The 19,294-nt window shown below is 41.4% G+C and overlaps 1 protein-coding gene across 1 annotated transcript; it reads right to left on the reverse strand.

The window, feature by feature from the left end:
* Positions 1-160: 160 nt before the first annotated feature.
* On the reverse strand, positions 161-9,326 carry LOC139160594 (transmembrane protein 14A-like). Its single transcript, XM_070738667.1, is given in 8 exon segments — positions 161-858; positions 1,442-1,529; positions 2,593-2,694; positions 4,481-4,566; positions 6,409-6,435; positions 9,230-9,279; positions 9,281-9,299; positions 9,301-9,326. Coding segments are annotated over 8 exon segments (438 nt in total). The 3' UTR covers positions 161-818.
* Between the last annotated feature and the right edge of the window lie 9,968 nt (positions 9,327-19,294).

The raw sequence follows: 19,294 nt of genomic DNA on the forward strand, positions 1-19,294 counted from the left end.
GGGTATTCCTGCTAAACAAACCTTTGCCTTGTCAGGTAATCAGAAGAGAAGAATATATAGATTATATTTTGCCGTACCTTATTTATCATTTAGCATTTTTTCCAGTCAATCACCTCATTCAAATCACTTCAATATTGAAAATCAACAACTTACAAAAGAGTTTGTCTCCAAAATATTTTTATTTTTTAATATGATAGTTGTTTGCATTTCAAGACATAAGGCATACCTCCTCTGGAATTGATTTTTTTTTAGCATTATAAGAAATTATAACAGCATTCATTAATATTTTAATGGAACTGATATACAATATTTATTTATGAAACCCTATATGGCCATCCAATTCACTCTCAGTGACTCTGGGTAGCTTACAAGGATAAAAATCAATATAATCCATATACATAAGTTTGCATTATTCCATATCTTGATCTAAAACATTATCATCATCCAGGACTGGGTATGACTTTATTAGATGCCACCATAGATGACAAAACCTGAGTTTTAAAAATCCTGTGACTTCTATTCATTTCACGGGGAATAAAGCATAAATTGAAACTTAATCCCACAAATTAAAGTAATGATTAGAAGGCCAAGTTAGTCATTGGTCTGAAAAAGACATAAATCAACAAATCATTACTTAAAACATTAAGGAATGCAACCCTACATATATAAGGTATGAGTGGATTTCTGAGTACATGAGGAATAACAATGTCTTTATGTTATTGTAATCATAACAAAAATGGCTGATCTTTCGGAAGGGACATCCGTAATCCAATGAGTACTTTGTCTGATTGTGTGGAAATCTGGAAGTGCCTCTTTTCTCACACGAGCCGGAAGACAAGCCTCACAACCATCAGCAGGCTGTATTAAAAAGAAAAAGAAAAGAAAATTATGAAATAAGCAATCAGTTAAGGCATGAACAGTTTTATATATTTATATGTAGAGTTAGGAGCGGGGACCTGTGTGAAATTTCATCCTCAAAAAAGGTTGAAAGTTGCACCCCTCTACTGCAGATGCTTTAAAACAACCACTTGGTGCAGTTCATATATGTCGGGCCTCAACCACTATAATCTTAGGTTGCATGGGCTCTCCCTGGGAATGACGGCATCTGAAGTCTTTGGTTTTGAGTACCTGAAAGCAAATCCTCAACTCTTAAGAAGTTTACACATTTACATATTTCTTATATAAATAGTTCCTTTTGAAGTCAGGAGAATGAATTCTACAACCAACCAATCAACCTTCCCTCTTACACACTCACACACACACTCATCTTTAGACTGATCTATGTTAATCAGTCCCATTTACATCCAGAAACTCTTTTACAGCATTCAAAAGCATACATTGTGTACTTGTACACAAGTATAATCCCAAGTATGACCCACTGTAAACATTGGGGGCTAGATAAGTAAGTTTCGGATTGAGTCTTAAAGCAGAAACTGTTTACCTGAGACCTGCTATAATTCCAGCTGGTATTAGCTTCTTGGTCCTCTTAAACCTCACTCCCATTATAGTGGTAAGTAGAAAAGCTGTGACTGCAGGCAAAAATACAGGATGTTTATTTTAGCAAATATTATGCTGTGCTTTAACTATATTCCCATAATTATTTATGGCAACAAATTAAAATTATTACAAATTAAGTAGACAGCTGTAAAACAAAAAAAAATCATTACTCAAATGTCATCATTTTTAAAGGATTTTTTCGCCCTACATCATCACCATCTTTAATTAGAAATATTTATACTGAGGTCAAGACAAACTATGTCTTTGTGCCTGTTCTGAACCTCTTATCTTTCCATCTCAGCAATAGTGATCCCTAGAGTTCTTTTTCCATAACTATTTTCCTAACTTTATCTCATGTCACTAAAGAAACAAGAAATAGCTCGTGTACCTTTCAATGAAATCAAAGCATCTTGTTGGGTGATCCAGACATGTTTTGGCCAAGTCATGTGCAAATTTGGACTTAAATTAAAATGGCAACCCAGTGTCTAATGTGAATCCATAAAGTGCACAACCTAGTTTCCAACGTGGGAGCCTTTCAGAAATGTGGATCTACAAATTCCATCATCCCAGCTAATCTAGCCAATAACAAGGCTTGATGAGAATGATAAAGCACTTAATTCCACTTTTTCCAAAGCTTCTTCCATTCACATGCTGGAAAAGTTCTCAATGTCCCAATGCATGCAGGCTTGCACAAGTAACCAATTATTATTTCTTCATCCTTGAGGAACATGAATCAACCCTCCTATCTTAAACTCACTGTTCAAAACTGAATTGTATTTGTTTGTTTTAACTTTTACACTGTGTAAGTTAACAAGAGAAATCAAAGTTCAACCCCCCCCCCCCTCAAGTTAACAAGGCAGAGGGAACGCCCTCAAGCCTCGAGGTTTACATCATGGCCTGATTGGCCTCCCAATGCAATTTACCCACAGCAATAAGCTTCTACCCTGAATGTTCTGATCTTACAAATAGTGCCTATGGCAGCCACTAGTTTTTAGTTTCCGATTATTCTGATAACTCCAATATATAATAGAAGTACATTTAAAACTCTTTCTGTTAAAGAGACGTACCCTCTCTTTTCAAGAAATAGATACTCACATAAAGATATCTTGACATCTTTGGGATCGTGGGTTACCCAATATGCTCCATAACAAGCCATCAAGCCAAAGATAAGGCCAGAAACCAATGAGATTTTACTTCCTGTAATACATTTTTTAAAAGTCTTATTATACTCTCTTAAGAATATGTACTTGTGTTATTGAAAGACGTCTTTGATTTTTGGAACCCGAAAAATGTATTTAATTATTCGACATATTTCAACCGTATTCTTCTACAGACAGATAATAAGAGCAAAATGGGACAATAAATGATGCCAAGTGACTAAATTTTACAAAGACTCTTTTTCTGAAAAAGTTACTCAGAAACAGTTTCATTTCTTATACATGAATGGCTAGGAGTCAAGAATAACATGGCATATATAGAGTGGGAGAAGCTAGAGCGAGAGAGGGAGGGAGGCAGAGAGAGAAGGGGAGAAGGAAGGAAGAGAAGGAGGGCCCTTCATTCTTATGATCTCTGGCTATGCCAATTGTTGCCAGTGCATCATCGGCAGTTATTTTGAACAATACTCTAATTTATTAAGGGGGGGGGGGGGGGGAGGGAATTCAGGGACAAAACTCAAGTGTGCAGTCAGAAGCTGAACAAGGGATGAATTCATTTGGAAGCTTCTGTGCCCTTGTACTCCAATTATTTTCTTTTCTGAAATTCTTTTGTTACTTGATAGTCCTGTGTTCACACTGGTGGTTCTACAGGAGTGACTAATCTAAACTATTACTGACATTGGCAGAAATGGTGTATTCACCGGTCAGGGTCCATAGGAATCAATGGAAAAGCGATTAATGCGTACAAGCCCAAAACTCACCCATTTTGCCAGCCGAAGCGCCCGTTTTTGCGCTGCTGGGATTCCCCTGAGGCTCCCCTCCATGGGAAACCCCGCCTCCGGATTTCCGTGTTTTTGCAATGCTGCAGGGAAATTCCAGCAGCGCAAAAATGGGTGCTTCGCTGGCAACGGAAGTCCAGAGGTGGGGTTTCCCAGTGAGGGCAGCCTCAGCGAAATTGCAGCATCACAAAAACACGGAAGTCCTCGAAACCCCACCTCCAGACTTCCATGTTTTTGTGATGCTGCGATTTTGCTGAGACTCCCCTTGCTGGGAAACCCCACCTTCAGACTTCCGTTGCCAGCGAAGCGCCCGTTTTTGCGCTGCTGGGATTTCCCTGCAGCATCGCAAAAACACGGAAGTCCGGAGGTGGTGTTTCCCATGAAGGGGAGCCTCAGGGGAATCCCAGTAGCACAAAAACGGGCACTTCACTGGCAACAGAAGTCCGGAGGCGGGGCATCCCAGTGGTGGCGGCTTGGGTTTGTAAGGTGAAAATAGTTTGGAAAAAGAGGCAAAAAAATCTTAAACGCCGGGTTTGTATCTCGAAAAGTTTTTAAGACGAGGTATCAGTGTATTCCTCTTCTGAGCTTTAACCAGTATCAGATTGCTATCCAGTATGGGCCACATTGTGTACTGGTAGCAAAAGTGGAGCTGCACGCACAGCTCCGCGTCTCCGGCATGTTCATGCAGGTGTCCCAGTGAGATTTTGCTTTTGCGCATGTGCAGGAAGCAAAATCTCATGAGGGGATGCGCATGCATGTGAGATTTTGGCAAAGTTTTGCTTCTGCGCATGCGTGGAAGCAAAAAAAAATCTCTGAAATCTCTCTCACGCACATGTCCTCACACAAGATTTTGCCTCCTGTGCATGCGCAGAAGGAAAACCTTTCTGGGATCCACATTTGTGTGCATCAGACCAGTAGTGACAGTAAGTAGCTATTGGCTGTAACATAGTACAAAACAGTGGGTAACTTAACAAACATATTTGAGAAAATAGAGAAGAAACAGCAGGAAACAATGACATCATTTTCTCCACCATACAAGTCCGCTGTTACCTTTGCGAATATATCCTGCGATACCGCCAAGAGCCACGACCAGCCCATAACCAAAGCCAATCCAATCCACACTCATGGTGAAAAGTCTGGAGAACAAAACAGAATAGCAAAATGAACATGCTAAAACTATATTTAAAAGGAAGGAGGAGAGGATGATTGTGTCACATAAGAAGCAACCTGTAATTAACCATGGCTAGTTCAGAAAGGTCAGAACGAATACATTTAAAATTTTTCCAAGGCTAGTTGGATTTAAAAAGAAAACCAGCAGGGAAAAGGTGATGGGAATTCACACTGTTACCAACAATGTGAATGTGCCAATGTAGTTACCAGGAATTAAACTCAACAGGAGGGAAACCAGAGAAAGATTTTAGGAATGCCCTAACAATCCATCCAGCAGTAAAAGTGAAACCAGATCTTCTGAGAAAAACCGAACAGAGTTGTGGGAGGTATTAATTAACTCACTGGTTTTGTGTAAGGATTAGAGGACTGTAAAGAGATAGCCTTAACCTGTGCCCAATTTCGCAATGAAAGATGGGACAATCCTTTCCTGGTTTAATGCCAGCTCACATGCTGTGGCGAAACACACGAAGCTCTCATTCCTTTTATACTAATTACATCCAACTTTTTGGCTTGCCTGGACCCCACTGAGTGAAGAGGAATTGTCTTGGGTTGCATATAAAATATAGTTAATGCTCACAAATAACAAAACTTTCTTTATTTGGGTTTGCGTAGGTATCTTGTGAGGCTGCCTGTGGCCCACGAATTGAACATGCCTGCTTTACACCCAAAGGGCATTGTCTATTCCTGCTGGACTTGGAAGCGCATTCAGCCTAGGTCAAAGCCAAATTATTATTTGATGTCCAAGGAGTTCCATAGACTTCTTTTGCTCTTTTTGGACTTTGTTCCTCAGGACGTATTCCAAATTCTATGTGATTACTGTTTTTTTCAGAGTACAGTGTTGCTTCTACTTAAGAACTTAATTCGTTCCGTGACCAGGTTCTTAAGTAGAAAAGTTTGTAAGTAGAAGCAATTTTTCCCATAGGAATCAATGTAAAAGCAAATAATGCATGCAAACTCATTAGGAAAGAAATAAAAGCTTGGAATTTGGGTGAGACGAGGAGGAGGAAGAAGAGGAGGAGGAGGACATTCGCTGCCGAAGAAAGAAGGTGAAGTGAGGGGAATAAAAAAAATCCAAAACTTTAAGGCTTAAAAAAAAAAGAGAGACTGCCCAGAGTGAAGGGAGCGTTTCTTTTATCTGGGCGCTGGCAGAAGTTTATTCCCTGTCCAAGCGCCCAGAGAAAGGAAAATGCTTTGTTCCCTCTGAACTGCCAAAGCCTCCTTAAGTGCTACCTAAAGGCTCCTCTGGCAGCCCAGTAAAGCCCGAGATGGCCGGGATTAAAGGGGGAATGGCAGGAAACTGGTCAGGCCTTTATGCCATTCTCAAATTTCCTGGAAAATTTTTCCGGGCTTGGGTTCTTAAGTAGAAAATGGTTCTTAAGAAAAGGCAAAAAAAATCTTGAACACCTGGTTCTTATCTAGAAAAGTTCTTAAGTAGAGGCATTCTTAAGTAGAGGTACCACTGTATAAGACACATCCTTTTCCTCCCTAAAAGAGGCTGATAATTTGGGTACTCTGAATGTAGCTTCCCCCGCCCCCACCAGCCCTAACCAGTTGCTAACAATCTTCCTAGCTCTTATCTTGCAGGCTCTTTCAATTGTTTCTCTCTGCAAATAATGTTTTCCAAGCCCTAAGTCTTTGCAGGGTTTTTTTCATTTCTCTAACTTGCTCTGAATAAGTTTCTTTCCAGCCCTAACCAGGTGCTACAATGTTCCCAGCTCTTACCGGCTTGCAAGCTCTTTCATTGTTACTCTCTGGGAAGAATATTTTCCATGCCCTAAGTCTTTGGAGGTTTTTTTCCATTGCTCTACTTGCTCCGAATAAGTTTATTTCCAGCCCTAACCAGGTGTTAATGATTCTTTTCCCTATTTTCCTCCCCAAAAACTAAAGTGCATCATATACTCTGAAAAATACGGTATGTCACAAAGCTGGTGTTAGCGAGATTGAATCCAGTATCTGGATACCTGTTTTGGGATCAAACCGATCATCTTCCCAGTAAGTCTAATTCCCTAGGTTCTTTCTAATGACTTATTTCTTCTCTTGGACCAAGGCAATACGTCCAAAATCGGATCCTTTGGGTTTCTCCATATCATTTTGTAACCTGCCTGAGTCGCTTCAGTAGTGAGATGGGTAGCATATAAATTGTATAAATAAAGTTAAATGCACATGTAATTGTAGTACACCACAATTAAGGAATGATGTACGGGTAAGGTAAAGGTTTTCCTTGAACATATGTGCTAGTCCTTCCCTACTCTAGGGAGTGGTGCTCATCTCCGTTTCTAAGCTGAAGAGCCAGCACTGTCTGATGACAATTCTGTGATCAGCATGACTAAACGCTGAAGGTGCACAGAATTCTGTTACCTTCCCACCTTGTCCTATTTTTCTACCTGCATTTTTACATGATTTCGAACGGCTAGGCTGGCAGAAGCTGGGGCAAGTAATAGGTGCTCACTCCGTTACGCAACACTAGAGTTTCGAGCCACCACTTTCTGATCAACAAGCTCAGTGTCTTAGTCACTGAGCCACCACATCCCGATGTAAGGGTATTGATATTTAAATAGACGTGTCATCCCTTCATCAAGCTAAGTAACTCTTCTCCCTTTGCCATCTATTCATTGTCTTTCTTTTCACTTTGATTTTTTCATATCGGATTCCAAGCCTTGGAATAGAACGGACGCTGGTAGTCTTATACACACTTATGCACATTTCCACTGTTACATAATGGGAGTTGCTACAGTACCTTCCTCTGCACTTTGCTACCCATGGCAAAATCAATGAGTGCTCTTCAGAGACGGGGTTGGCAAGCTCCTTTCAGAGGTCCCAGGAACACTGATTTTCAGTGTTAACAATGGAGGTGACAAGACCTTCCCTGTTGAGGTGTAGTAAACAGGTGACACCGCAATAAACCAGGTGGTTAAATGAGGTTTGGCTGCTCTATTTTATTCCCCACAGCATTTGCTGCATGGCTAATCCCAATAGTTTCAGTGTTGTTGATGGGTACTGGTCAGTTGGGTACTTAATATGCTGTACAAACTCAGTAAATTATTGTTTATTGAATAAGCCATGGTTGAATCTTGACTTACTAATTACAAGTTAAGCCCAAATACTTTACTTTCCGGATATTTGCCATTTCTGTACTGGGCACAAACGAGACATCTCATATTTCAGGCAACTATATGGGAGTGATATACACTTGTATTTTTCTACTGTATGGTTTTGTCTTTGGGGAGTATCTTTGATGTGAACTTGGTAGCCTCTTTCATGAGGACCAGATCCTTTTCTTAGAAATGCAGTTGGATTGTTTCTACAGAGCCCCCAAACCCTTATACACACGCAAGATGTATTGATGACATTCTCAAAGATCAGGAATGTGGCTTCGGGAGATCAGCAATGATCTACCAACCAACCAACAGGAACCAGAAAGATCAATTGTATAAGAGTTAAGCAGATATACTTTGATATACTGTACTAACACGTATAATATATATAATAAGCAACAGCATTATATGTTTAGAAGTGTAGTGATTATGATCATAGAACTGTATTAAAATAGTAAATAAGCATCAGGAAAGACTTAATGAATTCAATCTGTATAGTCTGGGGGACAGAAGGAAAAGGGGGGACATGATCAAAACATTTAAATATGTTAAAGGGTTAAATAAGATCCAGGAGGGAAGTGTTTTTAATAGGAAAGTGAACACAAGAACAAGGGGACACAATCTGAAGTTAGTTGGGGGAAATATCAAAAGCAACATGAAAAAATATTATTATACTGAAAGAGTAGTAGATCCTTGGAACAAACTTCCAGCAGACGTGGTTGGTAAATCCACAGTAACTGAATTTAAACATGCCTGGGATAAACATATATCCATCCTAAGATAAAATACAGGAAATAGTATAAGGGCAGACTAGATGGACCATGAGGTCTTTTTCTGCCGTCAAACTTCTATGTTTCTAAGCATAAAATATTTGTTGAGATAAATACTGTAAAATAACCCTTGAGGTTTAAATGCACATATGTAATTGTCTTGTTTTATTGTGGACTGTATAGTGTTTTATTTGTTTTGTTTTCTTTTGTTTTTAAAATCTATAAATGAATAAAATTTATTTAAAATTTAAACAAATAGTAGTTTAAAATTTAAATAAAATATTTAAAATAGGGCTTCGGTGATTAGTGTGCAGTACTGCAAGGTACTTCTGATCACCTTCTCCCAGCAGTTTGGCAGATCAAATCTCAGTAGACTCAAAGTTGACTCAGCCTTCCATCCTTCCAAGGACCCAGATTGTTGGGGGCAATATGCTTACTCTCTGTAAACCACTTAAGAGAGGGCTGTATAGCAGCCCTAAATGCTATTGCTAAAATAAGTTAACCAGATATAAAGTTAACAAAGGTGCACACCCACGCACACACATATAAAAGATACGTGTGTACACTCACCTACACATGCATATAAAACAAATTTACGGAGCCACCCAACACATAAATGTTTTATACCTGTCTTTATATGTATATGCATAGGCACACCTATACATATAAAACAAATTCAGAGAGACACCAAACTCGTTGGCTTACACGTTTGTGTCTATGATCATGCATGCATGTGTAGATACATGCGTATGTATCCCAGACACACATGCACAGACACATTTTGACTGAACGCGCGCAATTGACTCCCACCTCCCCTGACTTCCAGGCACGTTGAAGGCAAGGCAAGACTACAAAGCCCATGCTTAATTTTGACACGGCAGCGGGGGGGCGGGGGGAAGCTGCTTCATTCCCAGCTCTCGGGATCGTCCAGAGCAAGCTGGGATCCCCCTTCACTCCCCCCATGTCACTCTAGGCCAGGCGTTAATGCGGCCAACAGATCTCAGCAGTAGCGGCCACCGCCACTGCCGCCTCCCTGAGCTGACCACCGAGGCTGCATTCCCCCCTCCGCCCAGAGCGGCCTCCGGACTGCACACACCCCTACCCTCCTACTCCACCATTGTCCCTCCGCATACCTTCGGCTCCGAGACGGGCGTAGGGCAAGGCCGCCCCTCTAGCTTTAAAACCCGCCCTCCCTTCTACCCACGGGGCGAGTCTCACGGGTGCCCCCTGGCGCCCAGCGGGAAGCGACGTTTTTCTTTCCCCAGTCCGGGCGGCTTCGCTTTTCTTGTCCTTTGGGGCCTATTTTTTGACTCCGGGTTAGAGGCTGTCCCGGTTAGGATAGATAGAGCGAGTCTGCCACCCCGTGGGAGAAGGAAGCTAATATCACTCGGGCAAGGCTATATTAAAAGCGAGGGCGGAGAGCTATGCCCATTTTTTAATGACCTGCGGACTTCAACACCCAGAATTCCTGAGGCAGGAAGAATAGGAAGTCCGCGGGTCGTAAAAGGGCCTTAATTGCCAGCCTCTCCTAAGACTTGTGGACTTCAACTCCCAGAATTCCTCAGCCAGCAAAGTTTCCAGGCACGTTAGCAAAGCTGACTGAGGAACTCTGGGAGTTGAAGTCCACAAGTCTTAAAATTGCCAAGGTTGGAGAAAGGATCTTCCCCCTCTCAAAACCGAAATCTCCTCGGAGGTAGCTTTTTGTTGCCCCCCCCCCTCTTTAGGAAGCTATACTGATTGACAGTCAATTTCACATGTTGCTTTGCAAATGGAATAGTTGTGCAAATGAAATATTCAAGGAGAATATTTCATTCATTTAGATCTAGGATGTGGTTTTTTTAGTGTTCCCTTTATTTTTTTGAGCAGTATATATTGGTTGAATGCAGGACAGCCAAAAGTGCAGGGAATGGTTTGTAGTAAAACACAATATTTTGAACATCCCCAGAGAAGAATTGCTATCAAATACAGCCTTTTGAAACTACCCCTGGTATCTAGCAGGTCTTTTTATGGCTAATCTCAGAAAGGGCAGGGGAGAAGAAAGAATAGATAGTGGAGGATTCTGTGCAGGATGGAAATGAACCATAGAGGATTCCTGACCCATCGGAAATGATGTTATCTGTAGGATCTGAGATCCTGTGGAACTGATCAGAACCTGTCTGAAAAGAAGTGAAAAAATATTGAGCTCTTTGATTCCACAAATGGCATTCTGAAGAATTTGTGTGTGTGTGTGTGTGTGTGTGTGTGTGTGTGTGTGTGTGAGAGAGAGAGAGAGAGAGAGAGACAGACAGAATGGGGGGCTGAAATTAGTATTGGACTGCTGTAGATGAACAATCTTTTTGGATTTTGTGATAGCGGCGCATGCTGGAAATATCAATTCATTCGTGGTGCAAAGGCCTTTTATGGTCATATTCAGGAACAGACCTTAGGCTTCCAAATTAAACTCTTTATCAGCACTGAGATGGTTCTGTTATATCTTAGACCCAAGGATGCAATTGTTGCAAGAAATATCCATCTGGTTCAGTTCCAAGCTGGGAGGAAGACACTGGGAACATGGAGGTTGATTGGAAAAACAGTTTAATGATGAACAGGACCACCAGCATTTACGGTTCTGATGCAACTGACAAAATGGAATTGAAAGTATGGGGCTTTTATACCTTCTTTGGGCTTTGGATTTGAGCTTCCTGTTCCTGTGCAAGAACATGTGTTTTCATATTCTATTGGTGGTTGTCAGATCCCTATGGGGTCATGCAGGGGTCATGTAGGGGTAATAACTAGGTCTATAGGCAAAAGAAGAAATTGAAATCTAGGTGCTTGTCTGAGCTAATCTGGTCAATCTCTGGCTTAATGGCTTTCATCCTGTGTTGGATTTTGGATGAGGGGGGCATTGCTGCAAGCAGCGTTGAAATATCCTGTCTTGAATGGATTTCTGCCAGCAGTATTTGCTTTACTTATGAATAGAGCCATCTAGATGGTTGGCTTCTTCTTTCAACAAGCTCCTTATCTCCTGCCTTTAAGAGCTTGTTTCTCCATTTCTCCTTTAGGGAAATATAATATTCTGTCTTTCTAATATTTCCCAAAATATTTCATTCTTCTAGGAAAGGGTGGGATTACCCACAGTACGATTTGGGGCTAAGAATAGAAGCTAAGCATGTTTTTGGCAGAAAGAGGTAACCCACCTTAACTGCTTCTTTTTAGCAACCCAGCTGAAGCCATTAGCACTCTGTTGAATAAATATTTTTTGAGAACCTTCTCTATTTTTGGTTTTGCTGCGTGATAATTCCTTTGGTTTGAACATGTCCCTAGAAATTGGGGTGTTTTTTTAAATTATGGTGTTTTTTTTAAAAAAATTAAAATTTATTTCTCTTGGCTTAAAATTATGATAGGATTGTGTATTCATAGTTTGTAATTTATGATTAAATTATGTACATTATTAAATGTTAACCTTCTAGATTATATTGGATATTGTTGCTCTGAAATAATAATTATGACAGAAAATGAAAAAAGATCAATTAAAAAAAAGATCCCAAGCAACCAGACCTTAAACCAAACAGAATACAGAATATTTGAGGTTTATCATTTAAGAAACAATTATAATATATTCATCCTTCATCAAACTCAACACTTAATGTGATATTTACAATACCATACTTTCCTGTTCCAAACACTACTGTGTTTCCCCGAAAGTAAGACAGTGTCTTACTTTCTTTTTACCCCCAAAAGCCCCACTACATCTTACTTTCGGGGTATGTCTTACATTGGAAAAAAATTGAAAGGGTCGCGTTCCCGAAGGCATCTCCCCAGAGTCCAGAAGGGCAGCCGCGGGACAGGAGCCTCGTGAGCCCTTTTCCAAGTTCAACCTCAGGGCTCCAAGCGGCGTGCACGTGTGGAGCCACAGACGCGTGTCGGGGAAGCGTGTGTCTGGAGGGGAGGAGCCGCTCTGCGCAGTTGGGCAGCCCCACCTGCCTGCCGGAAAGGAGGCGGGCGAAGGAGGGTGCAGCTCCGGCCACTCGCCTCGGAGCTGGTCGGCCTTGCTGGCCTCGTCAGGACTCGGTTGCTGGGACGAGCGCCTTCGCTGCAAGCCGCCGCCCGCTCGGCTCGCTTCGGACCAGCGCCGTCCTTCGCTTTGCCAAGCCGAGGAAGAGGCGGGTGGCGGCGAGGCGAAGGCGAGGGGCGCGCGGGGAGCTTGGAAGCGACGTCATCGGGCTCCCCCCCGGCAATACCTCTGTGTTTCCCCGAAAGTAAGACATATGTCTTACTTTCGGGGTACGGCTTATATTAGCCGACCCCCCTGAAACCCCCGATACGTCTTACAATCGGGGGTGTCTTACTATCGGGGAAACAGGGTACATATGCTTAGCCCTTTTAACCTATTTCTCATTTATTTTAACTGAGAGCCACCCAGAGTTGTCTTAAAGAGGGCCAGCTATATAAATGCACTAAGTAAATAAAATAAAATTTTAATGGCTGCAAACCTTCACAGCAAAGCTGCCCAAATACTGAAATCCTCCAGTATTGGAAACCAATGGACCCACTGAAAATTGCTTATTAAAAAACCATTTTCCCTCATCGTTTCTCATCACCCCTGCAATCAGCATCTGTTTTGAGCTAGAATGATATTCATTTCTGCTTTAATGCAAGTTAATCCCTTTCCCCTTGCCCTTGCTATGAGATAATACACTTATTTTGGATGAATTTGACTGAGATAAGCTGCTTGTTAAATGGGAGTTCAGAAACATTCTTAGGAGAAGTAGATCTGTGGCACAGTATCCTATTATTTCTTAAAACCAGGTTTAATCAACTGTATCACCTCTCCATTTGCCATGGTGGTGCAATGGTTAGAATGCAGTATCGCAGGCTGACTGCTAGCAGTTCAATTTTGACTGGCTCAGGGTTGACTCAGCCTTCCATCCTTCCGAGGTTGTAAAAATGAGGATCCAGATTGTTGGGGGCAATATGCTGACTCTGTAAACCCCTTAGACAGGGCTGTAAAGCACTGTGAAATGGTATATACGTCTAAGTGCCATTGCTATTAAAGTATTAGTTTCCAATTTTTTTCACAAAAATTATTGTTAATGAATACATTTAACACCACATCTTTTTGGTTTTAGTTCTGCAGCAGACCTATCAAAGTTGGTTCTATGCCTACCAATGCTCCAGGAATGGATAAACAATGGATCTACATGATCTACCTTTAAAGAGTGTTCAGAGATTACAATTAGTCCAGAATGAAGTCACAGGAATTGTTGTGGGTGTACCTCGGTACCCCCATATAATACCAACACTCTGCAGGCTGCACTGGCTTCCAATCAGTCTCCGGATGCAATTTGAGGTGTAGGTTATCACTTATAAAGCCCTACATGGCTTACGGCCAGACCATTTATGGGACGGTCTTCTGCCTCACACCTCTTAGAGACTGGTTAGAGGCCATAGGGTTGAACTTCTCCAGGTCCCGTTGGCCAAACAGTGCTGGCTGGCGGGACCGCATGGAAGGGCCTTCTCTGTGGTGGCTCCGGCTCTCTGGAACCAGCTACCGCCAGAGATCCGCACTGCCTCCATTCTCCTGGCCTTCCTGAAAGCCCTAAAAACTTGGCTCTGCTGGCAGGCCCTGGGGCTCCGGCCCAGAATTATGAATGCTTTTATTATAGAGATTTTAAATTGTTTTTATACTATTTTTATCTGTTGCACGCCAACCAGAGTCCGAAAGGAGTTGGGCAGCTCACAAATCTAATAAATTACATTAAATTAAATAATATTTATATTTGAATTGGCAGGGAGAGGTTCCTTAGATTTTTTTCTGTGAAGGGTGATGATGGGACCTGTGCTTGGAGGGAGCAAAGCAAAAGCAAAGCCAGAGGCTCTACAGGGCATCCATTTATTCTATTGGGTAAAAGAAAAGAAAAAGCAAACACTGCAATATGAGCCCACCAGCTTTACCGCAGAGCTACTTCTGTCCCATGGAACCTTCTTATGCTTTAGCTATATTCTCAGCATCAGAATCTACACTTTAAAAAAAGCATCAGAATTAAAATGGCATCATCAGTGCCAAAGCTAATAGTCAGTGTTCCATTATAAACTCAAATCTGAGGTTATATTTATTTGAAATGGTTATTTCTGACAAGAACAACTACAGAATGAGTCCCAGTTCTACATTCTTCACTCCGGTCTTTAGTTAAAATGGGCTTTCACTCTCTGTAGTAATTTCTTAGAATACACCCATGTGTCCCATGCACACTTACATGTGTGTGTAATGTACGGTATATGGTAGATATCCCAGCATGATTGCACTTAGTAAAAAATATGCAATATACAGTGATACCTCATCTTACGAACCCCTCGTCATACGAACCTTTAGAGATACGAACCCGGGGTTTAAGATTTTTTTGCCTCTTCTTCCGAACTATTTTCACCTTACGAACCCGCTACCGCCGCTGGGATACCCCGCCTCCGGACTTTTGTTGCCAGGTGAAGCACCTGTTTTTGTGCTGCTGGGATTTCCCTGAGGATCCCCTCCATGGGAAACCCCACCTCTGGACTTCCGCGTTTTTGCAATGCTGCAGGGGAATCCCAGCAGGGGAATCCCAGCATCGCAAAAATGGGCGCTTTGCTGGCAACAGAAGTCCAGAAGTTTGGTTTCCCAGCGAGGGGAGTCTCAGCGAAATCGCAGCATTGCAAAAACACCGAAGTGCGGAGGTGGGGTTTCGAGGACTTTGGTGTTTTTGCAATGCTGCGATTTTACTGAGACTCCCCTCGCTGGGAAACCCCACTTCCAGACTTCCGTTGCCAGTGAAGCGCCCGTTCTTATGAACTTTTCACCATACGAACCTCATCCCGGAACCAATTAAGTTCGTAAGACAAGGTATCACTGTATATCTGTATTCTTATTTTGTGTGTGTGTGAGAGAGCGTGGGTGCACTCGCACTTGTGTGTAATACTTATCTCAAATGTTACGCTTTTTTCAATACTAATTTTTTTAAAACTTGATGCTGGCATCTGTCTCAGGAGGAAGCTGCTTTGCTTGTCAGCCTAAACGCAGTCAAGCATGATCTAATTCTGTTTCCCCCTCCTTACCTTTTGTTTAACTACAATTGGGATCTGTAAAATTGAGGTTGGCTTGGTAACCATTCACCTGTCGACTTTGAGCGTCACATTTTTCAGATTAAGCATAATAAATATTCCATAAAAAACTCTGTTTTTTTCTTTTTTACGACTATCATCTTGGATATAAAAAAAATAAAACTGGAAGACCAGATGGCTGAAAAAAATGCTGTTGTCCAGTGGAAGTCTCGTCATGGAAGGTTTCCATTTCAAGGCAAGAGCCCAAAAGAGGTTTCCCAACCATTCTCATTCAGAATCAACTCCATACATCAAATTGGGAGGGTAGTTTACTATGGCAAATTATATCAGTGTTTAAAAGGTGCCTATGGAAATGCAATAGGAAAGGGATCTCATTTTCAAATTGTATTTCTGAACATAATATGGCCATCCAAACAATAATTATTTATTTTTATTTATTTTATTCGATTTATAAGCCACCCATCTCCTGATGGACTCAGGGCAGCGTACAACAGTAAAACATTATACAATAATTAACACCCCCCCCCCCCCCAGTATTAAAACACATCCATCCATCTATCATTTATCATTACTGGATGGAGCAGAATGCTGTTGCTCAATGGCCCCAGGCCTTCTGGAAAAGCCATGTTTTAAAGGCCCTATCGGAAGGCCAGGAGGGTGGGGGTGGTGCGAATCTCCAGGAGTAGTTGGTTCCAAAGAGCCGGGGCCGCCACAGAGAAGGCCTTTCACCAGTTGGCACTGCTTGGCTGATGGCACCCGGAGGAGGCAAACTCTGTGGGCTCTAATCAGTTGCTGGAAAATGTGAGGCAGAAGACGGTCTCATAAATTATCTGGTCCTAAGCCATGTAGGGTTTACCCTTAATCAAATGACTTTGAGATTATGGCATTCTCTCGCAAGGTCTTCATCATGGCTGATTGGATCTCTTCTATGGACGAACAGTGTGCCTTGCCACAACACGCTATGAGTCCGTGAGCTCCTGGCCAAACACCAGGTGCCAACGCTGCCCGACCCTCCCTATAGTCCTGACGTCGCCCCAGCAGACTTCTTTTTGTTCCCAGCCCTGAATGAACCCGTTTTTCGTCCATAGAAGAGATCCAATCAGCCGTGATGAAGACCTTGCGAGAGATCCCTGAAGACACCTTCTAGGGTGCGAACCGGTCATGGCAGAGTCACTGGAAAAAATGTGTAGAGGCCCAAAGACAGTACTTTGAAGAATTTAAAGTGTTTGTGCAAATCTGTTTGTGCAAATCTAAAAAAAATAATTGCATTACTTTTGGAATGCACCCTGTAGATTTGATGATAGAATGGCAGTCACCACATGTGTCTGATTTTATTCTCATCATCTAAATGCAAGATTAAACTTTTTCAAAACAGAAAGCACATCGTTAATTATTTGAATACACTCTATTAAAAGGAGTAATTTAATTTAATTTAATTTTTTGAATTTATAAGCCGTCCAACTCTTTATGGACTCTGGGCGATGTACAACAGATAAAAAAACAATATAAAATTATATTAAAACCCCTAAAATAAAAGCATTTGTTCCTGGGCCAGAGTTAGATGGTGATTATTCCATCATAAAGTTTATTCAAACACAAACAGTTAAGATTGTCTCAAATTCTTTTTCTTTTTTTAAAAAATGTAATGGCTCTAAAATCATATAAAGAAGGATGGGCATTCCTTACACAAAGCGCAGTACTTCTTATTGCTGTGTTACCATTGTGTATTTACTGAGAAAATCTTAGCAAGCAAGTCACAGCTTTCAACCTTTGAACTTTTCTAAACCAGCCAGATCCCACAGGGAGTTCAGGAGTTTTTATAGATAGATGCTTGTTTTCTCATGAGAATTTTGTTGGAGTTCAGAGACTCGGAATTGAAATCAAGAGAGATTTATGGGGCTACAATGAAACTATCATATCTTTCTTTCCAATAGTTTTATATGAATTTAGGGAATGAAGTGTTATACCATGGAGTCCAGCGAAAAGACAGAACTTGATTTGCAAAGATTCCAACTGCAGAGCTAGCCCTGGGCAGCAAACTCCATGGAATCCAGTATTAATGATTTCTGGGTAAACTGACCACTTTTTCATGATGGTGAGTAGAGAAGATATGACAAGAAGAACATACATTAAATAGGTGGGAAAAATTAATCCATCCATCAAAAATTATCTCTTTTTTTTTACTGCAAAGGAAAAAATGTACATACTTCAAACATATTTTATGGAGATTTTCAGTCATCCAGGTCATGGTTGTCCCAAACCTGCTTTTTCAAAAGGCGGCTGGACTTTGTTTTCCCTTGAGAATGTTTTGCTTCTCATTCAAGAAGCTTCAAAGTTTCTCCTACTTCAGCTGAAGAAGCTTCTTGGATGGCATGCAAAATGTCTTCAAAGAAAAACAAAGTCCAGTTGCTTCTTGAACCTACCTCAAATACATCAATTCCTTGGGATATTAATCCAACTTTCTCATTTTGCAATACCCTTTAAATACAGAAATCTGTTTGGGTTTTGAGAGATGCTCACGTCTTTGCTCTCATGTAATTTGATTGGAATTGTACCAGAACCATAGCCCATACTCCAAATTAGCAAGCTACAATGGAAGAAGCTAAAGGTGAAAATCTCATTCTGGAAATGGTCCATCTTTCTAATACAATTATATTTCTGAGATTATAGAAATGAACTAAATGGAGAAAAAAAATGCTACCCATTAATTTCTTACATATAATCCTCATATGTAATTTAAATTTGCCATATCATCTTTCCTAACAGTCTAAAACATTTATCTCTTTTCAAACACGGTCTGATGGAAGGAAAGTGAGAGCGCTTCAATTAATGAAAACCTGTGTCAAAGTATTAACTGAATCTCCATCTGGAAGTGTGTCACTCTTAATGTAGGGATCTACTCATTCTAGATCCCCTTTATTAATACAAAATGTTTAGGACAGTGATGGGGAACCTTTTTTCCCTTGGGTGCTGAAAAAGCGTGCACGTGTGCTATTGCACATGCGTGAGTGCCCACACCCATAATTTAATGCCAGGGGAGGGTGAAAACAGCTTCCCCCATTCCCCAGAGGCTCTCTGGAAGCCAGAAACAAACTGTTGCCCAACTTCTGGTGGGCCCAGTAGGCTTGAGTTTTGTCCTCCCGAGGCTCCAAAGGCTTCCCTAGAGCCGGGGGAGGGTAAAAATGCCCTCCCCTACCCACTCAGAGGCTCTTTGGAAGCCAAAAATGCTCTGCAAGAGCCTCTGTGCAAGCCAAAAATCAGCTGACCAACACACACATGCACGTTGGAATTGAGCTAGAGCAATGGCTGGTGCACCAGCAGATATGTCTTCGCGTGCCACCTGTGCCATAGGTTTGCCATCACTGGTTTAGGATCTCTACCAGAAGAGTGATCTTCTATCTTTCAAAATATTAACCAAGTGTGCTATGGTGGGACGCCGAGGAGGCAGAATGAGAAGCACAATGTGCAAAGGGAGTTTTAACTTGTCTTATCAACTGTTGTGTTAATTAAGGCTGGCCACTAGCTCCCTAATATTTTTTCCTTATGCTCCTTGAATTCTCTCTGACTTTCATTGCTGAAAACTATCGGTGTCCTGCTGTTAGATGCAGCTGGAAGCACACAAAAATGGTAGTGCAGAAAAAAAAATTGCCCCGTTATTTAAAAAATCAGCTTGCAAAGCTAGATAATAATAGAAAATTATGGCTTTGCCCATGTTATTTTGCCCCCTTTGCAGTATCTTGATATCCATTAGTACT

Source organism: Erythrolamprus reginae, chromosome 1 (assembly GCF_031021105.1).
Source record: "Erythrolamprus reginae isolate rEryReg1 chromosome 1, rEryReg1.hap1, whole genome shotgun sequence".
Lineage (NCBI taxonomy): Eukaryota > Metazoa > Chordata > Lepidosauria > Squamata > Dipsadidae > Erythrolamprus > Erythrolamprus reginae.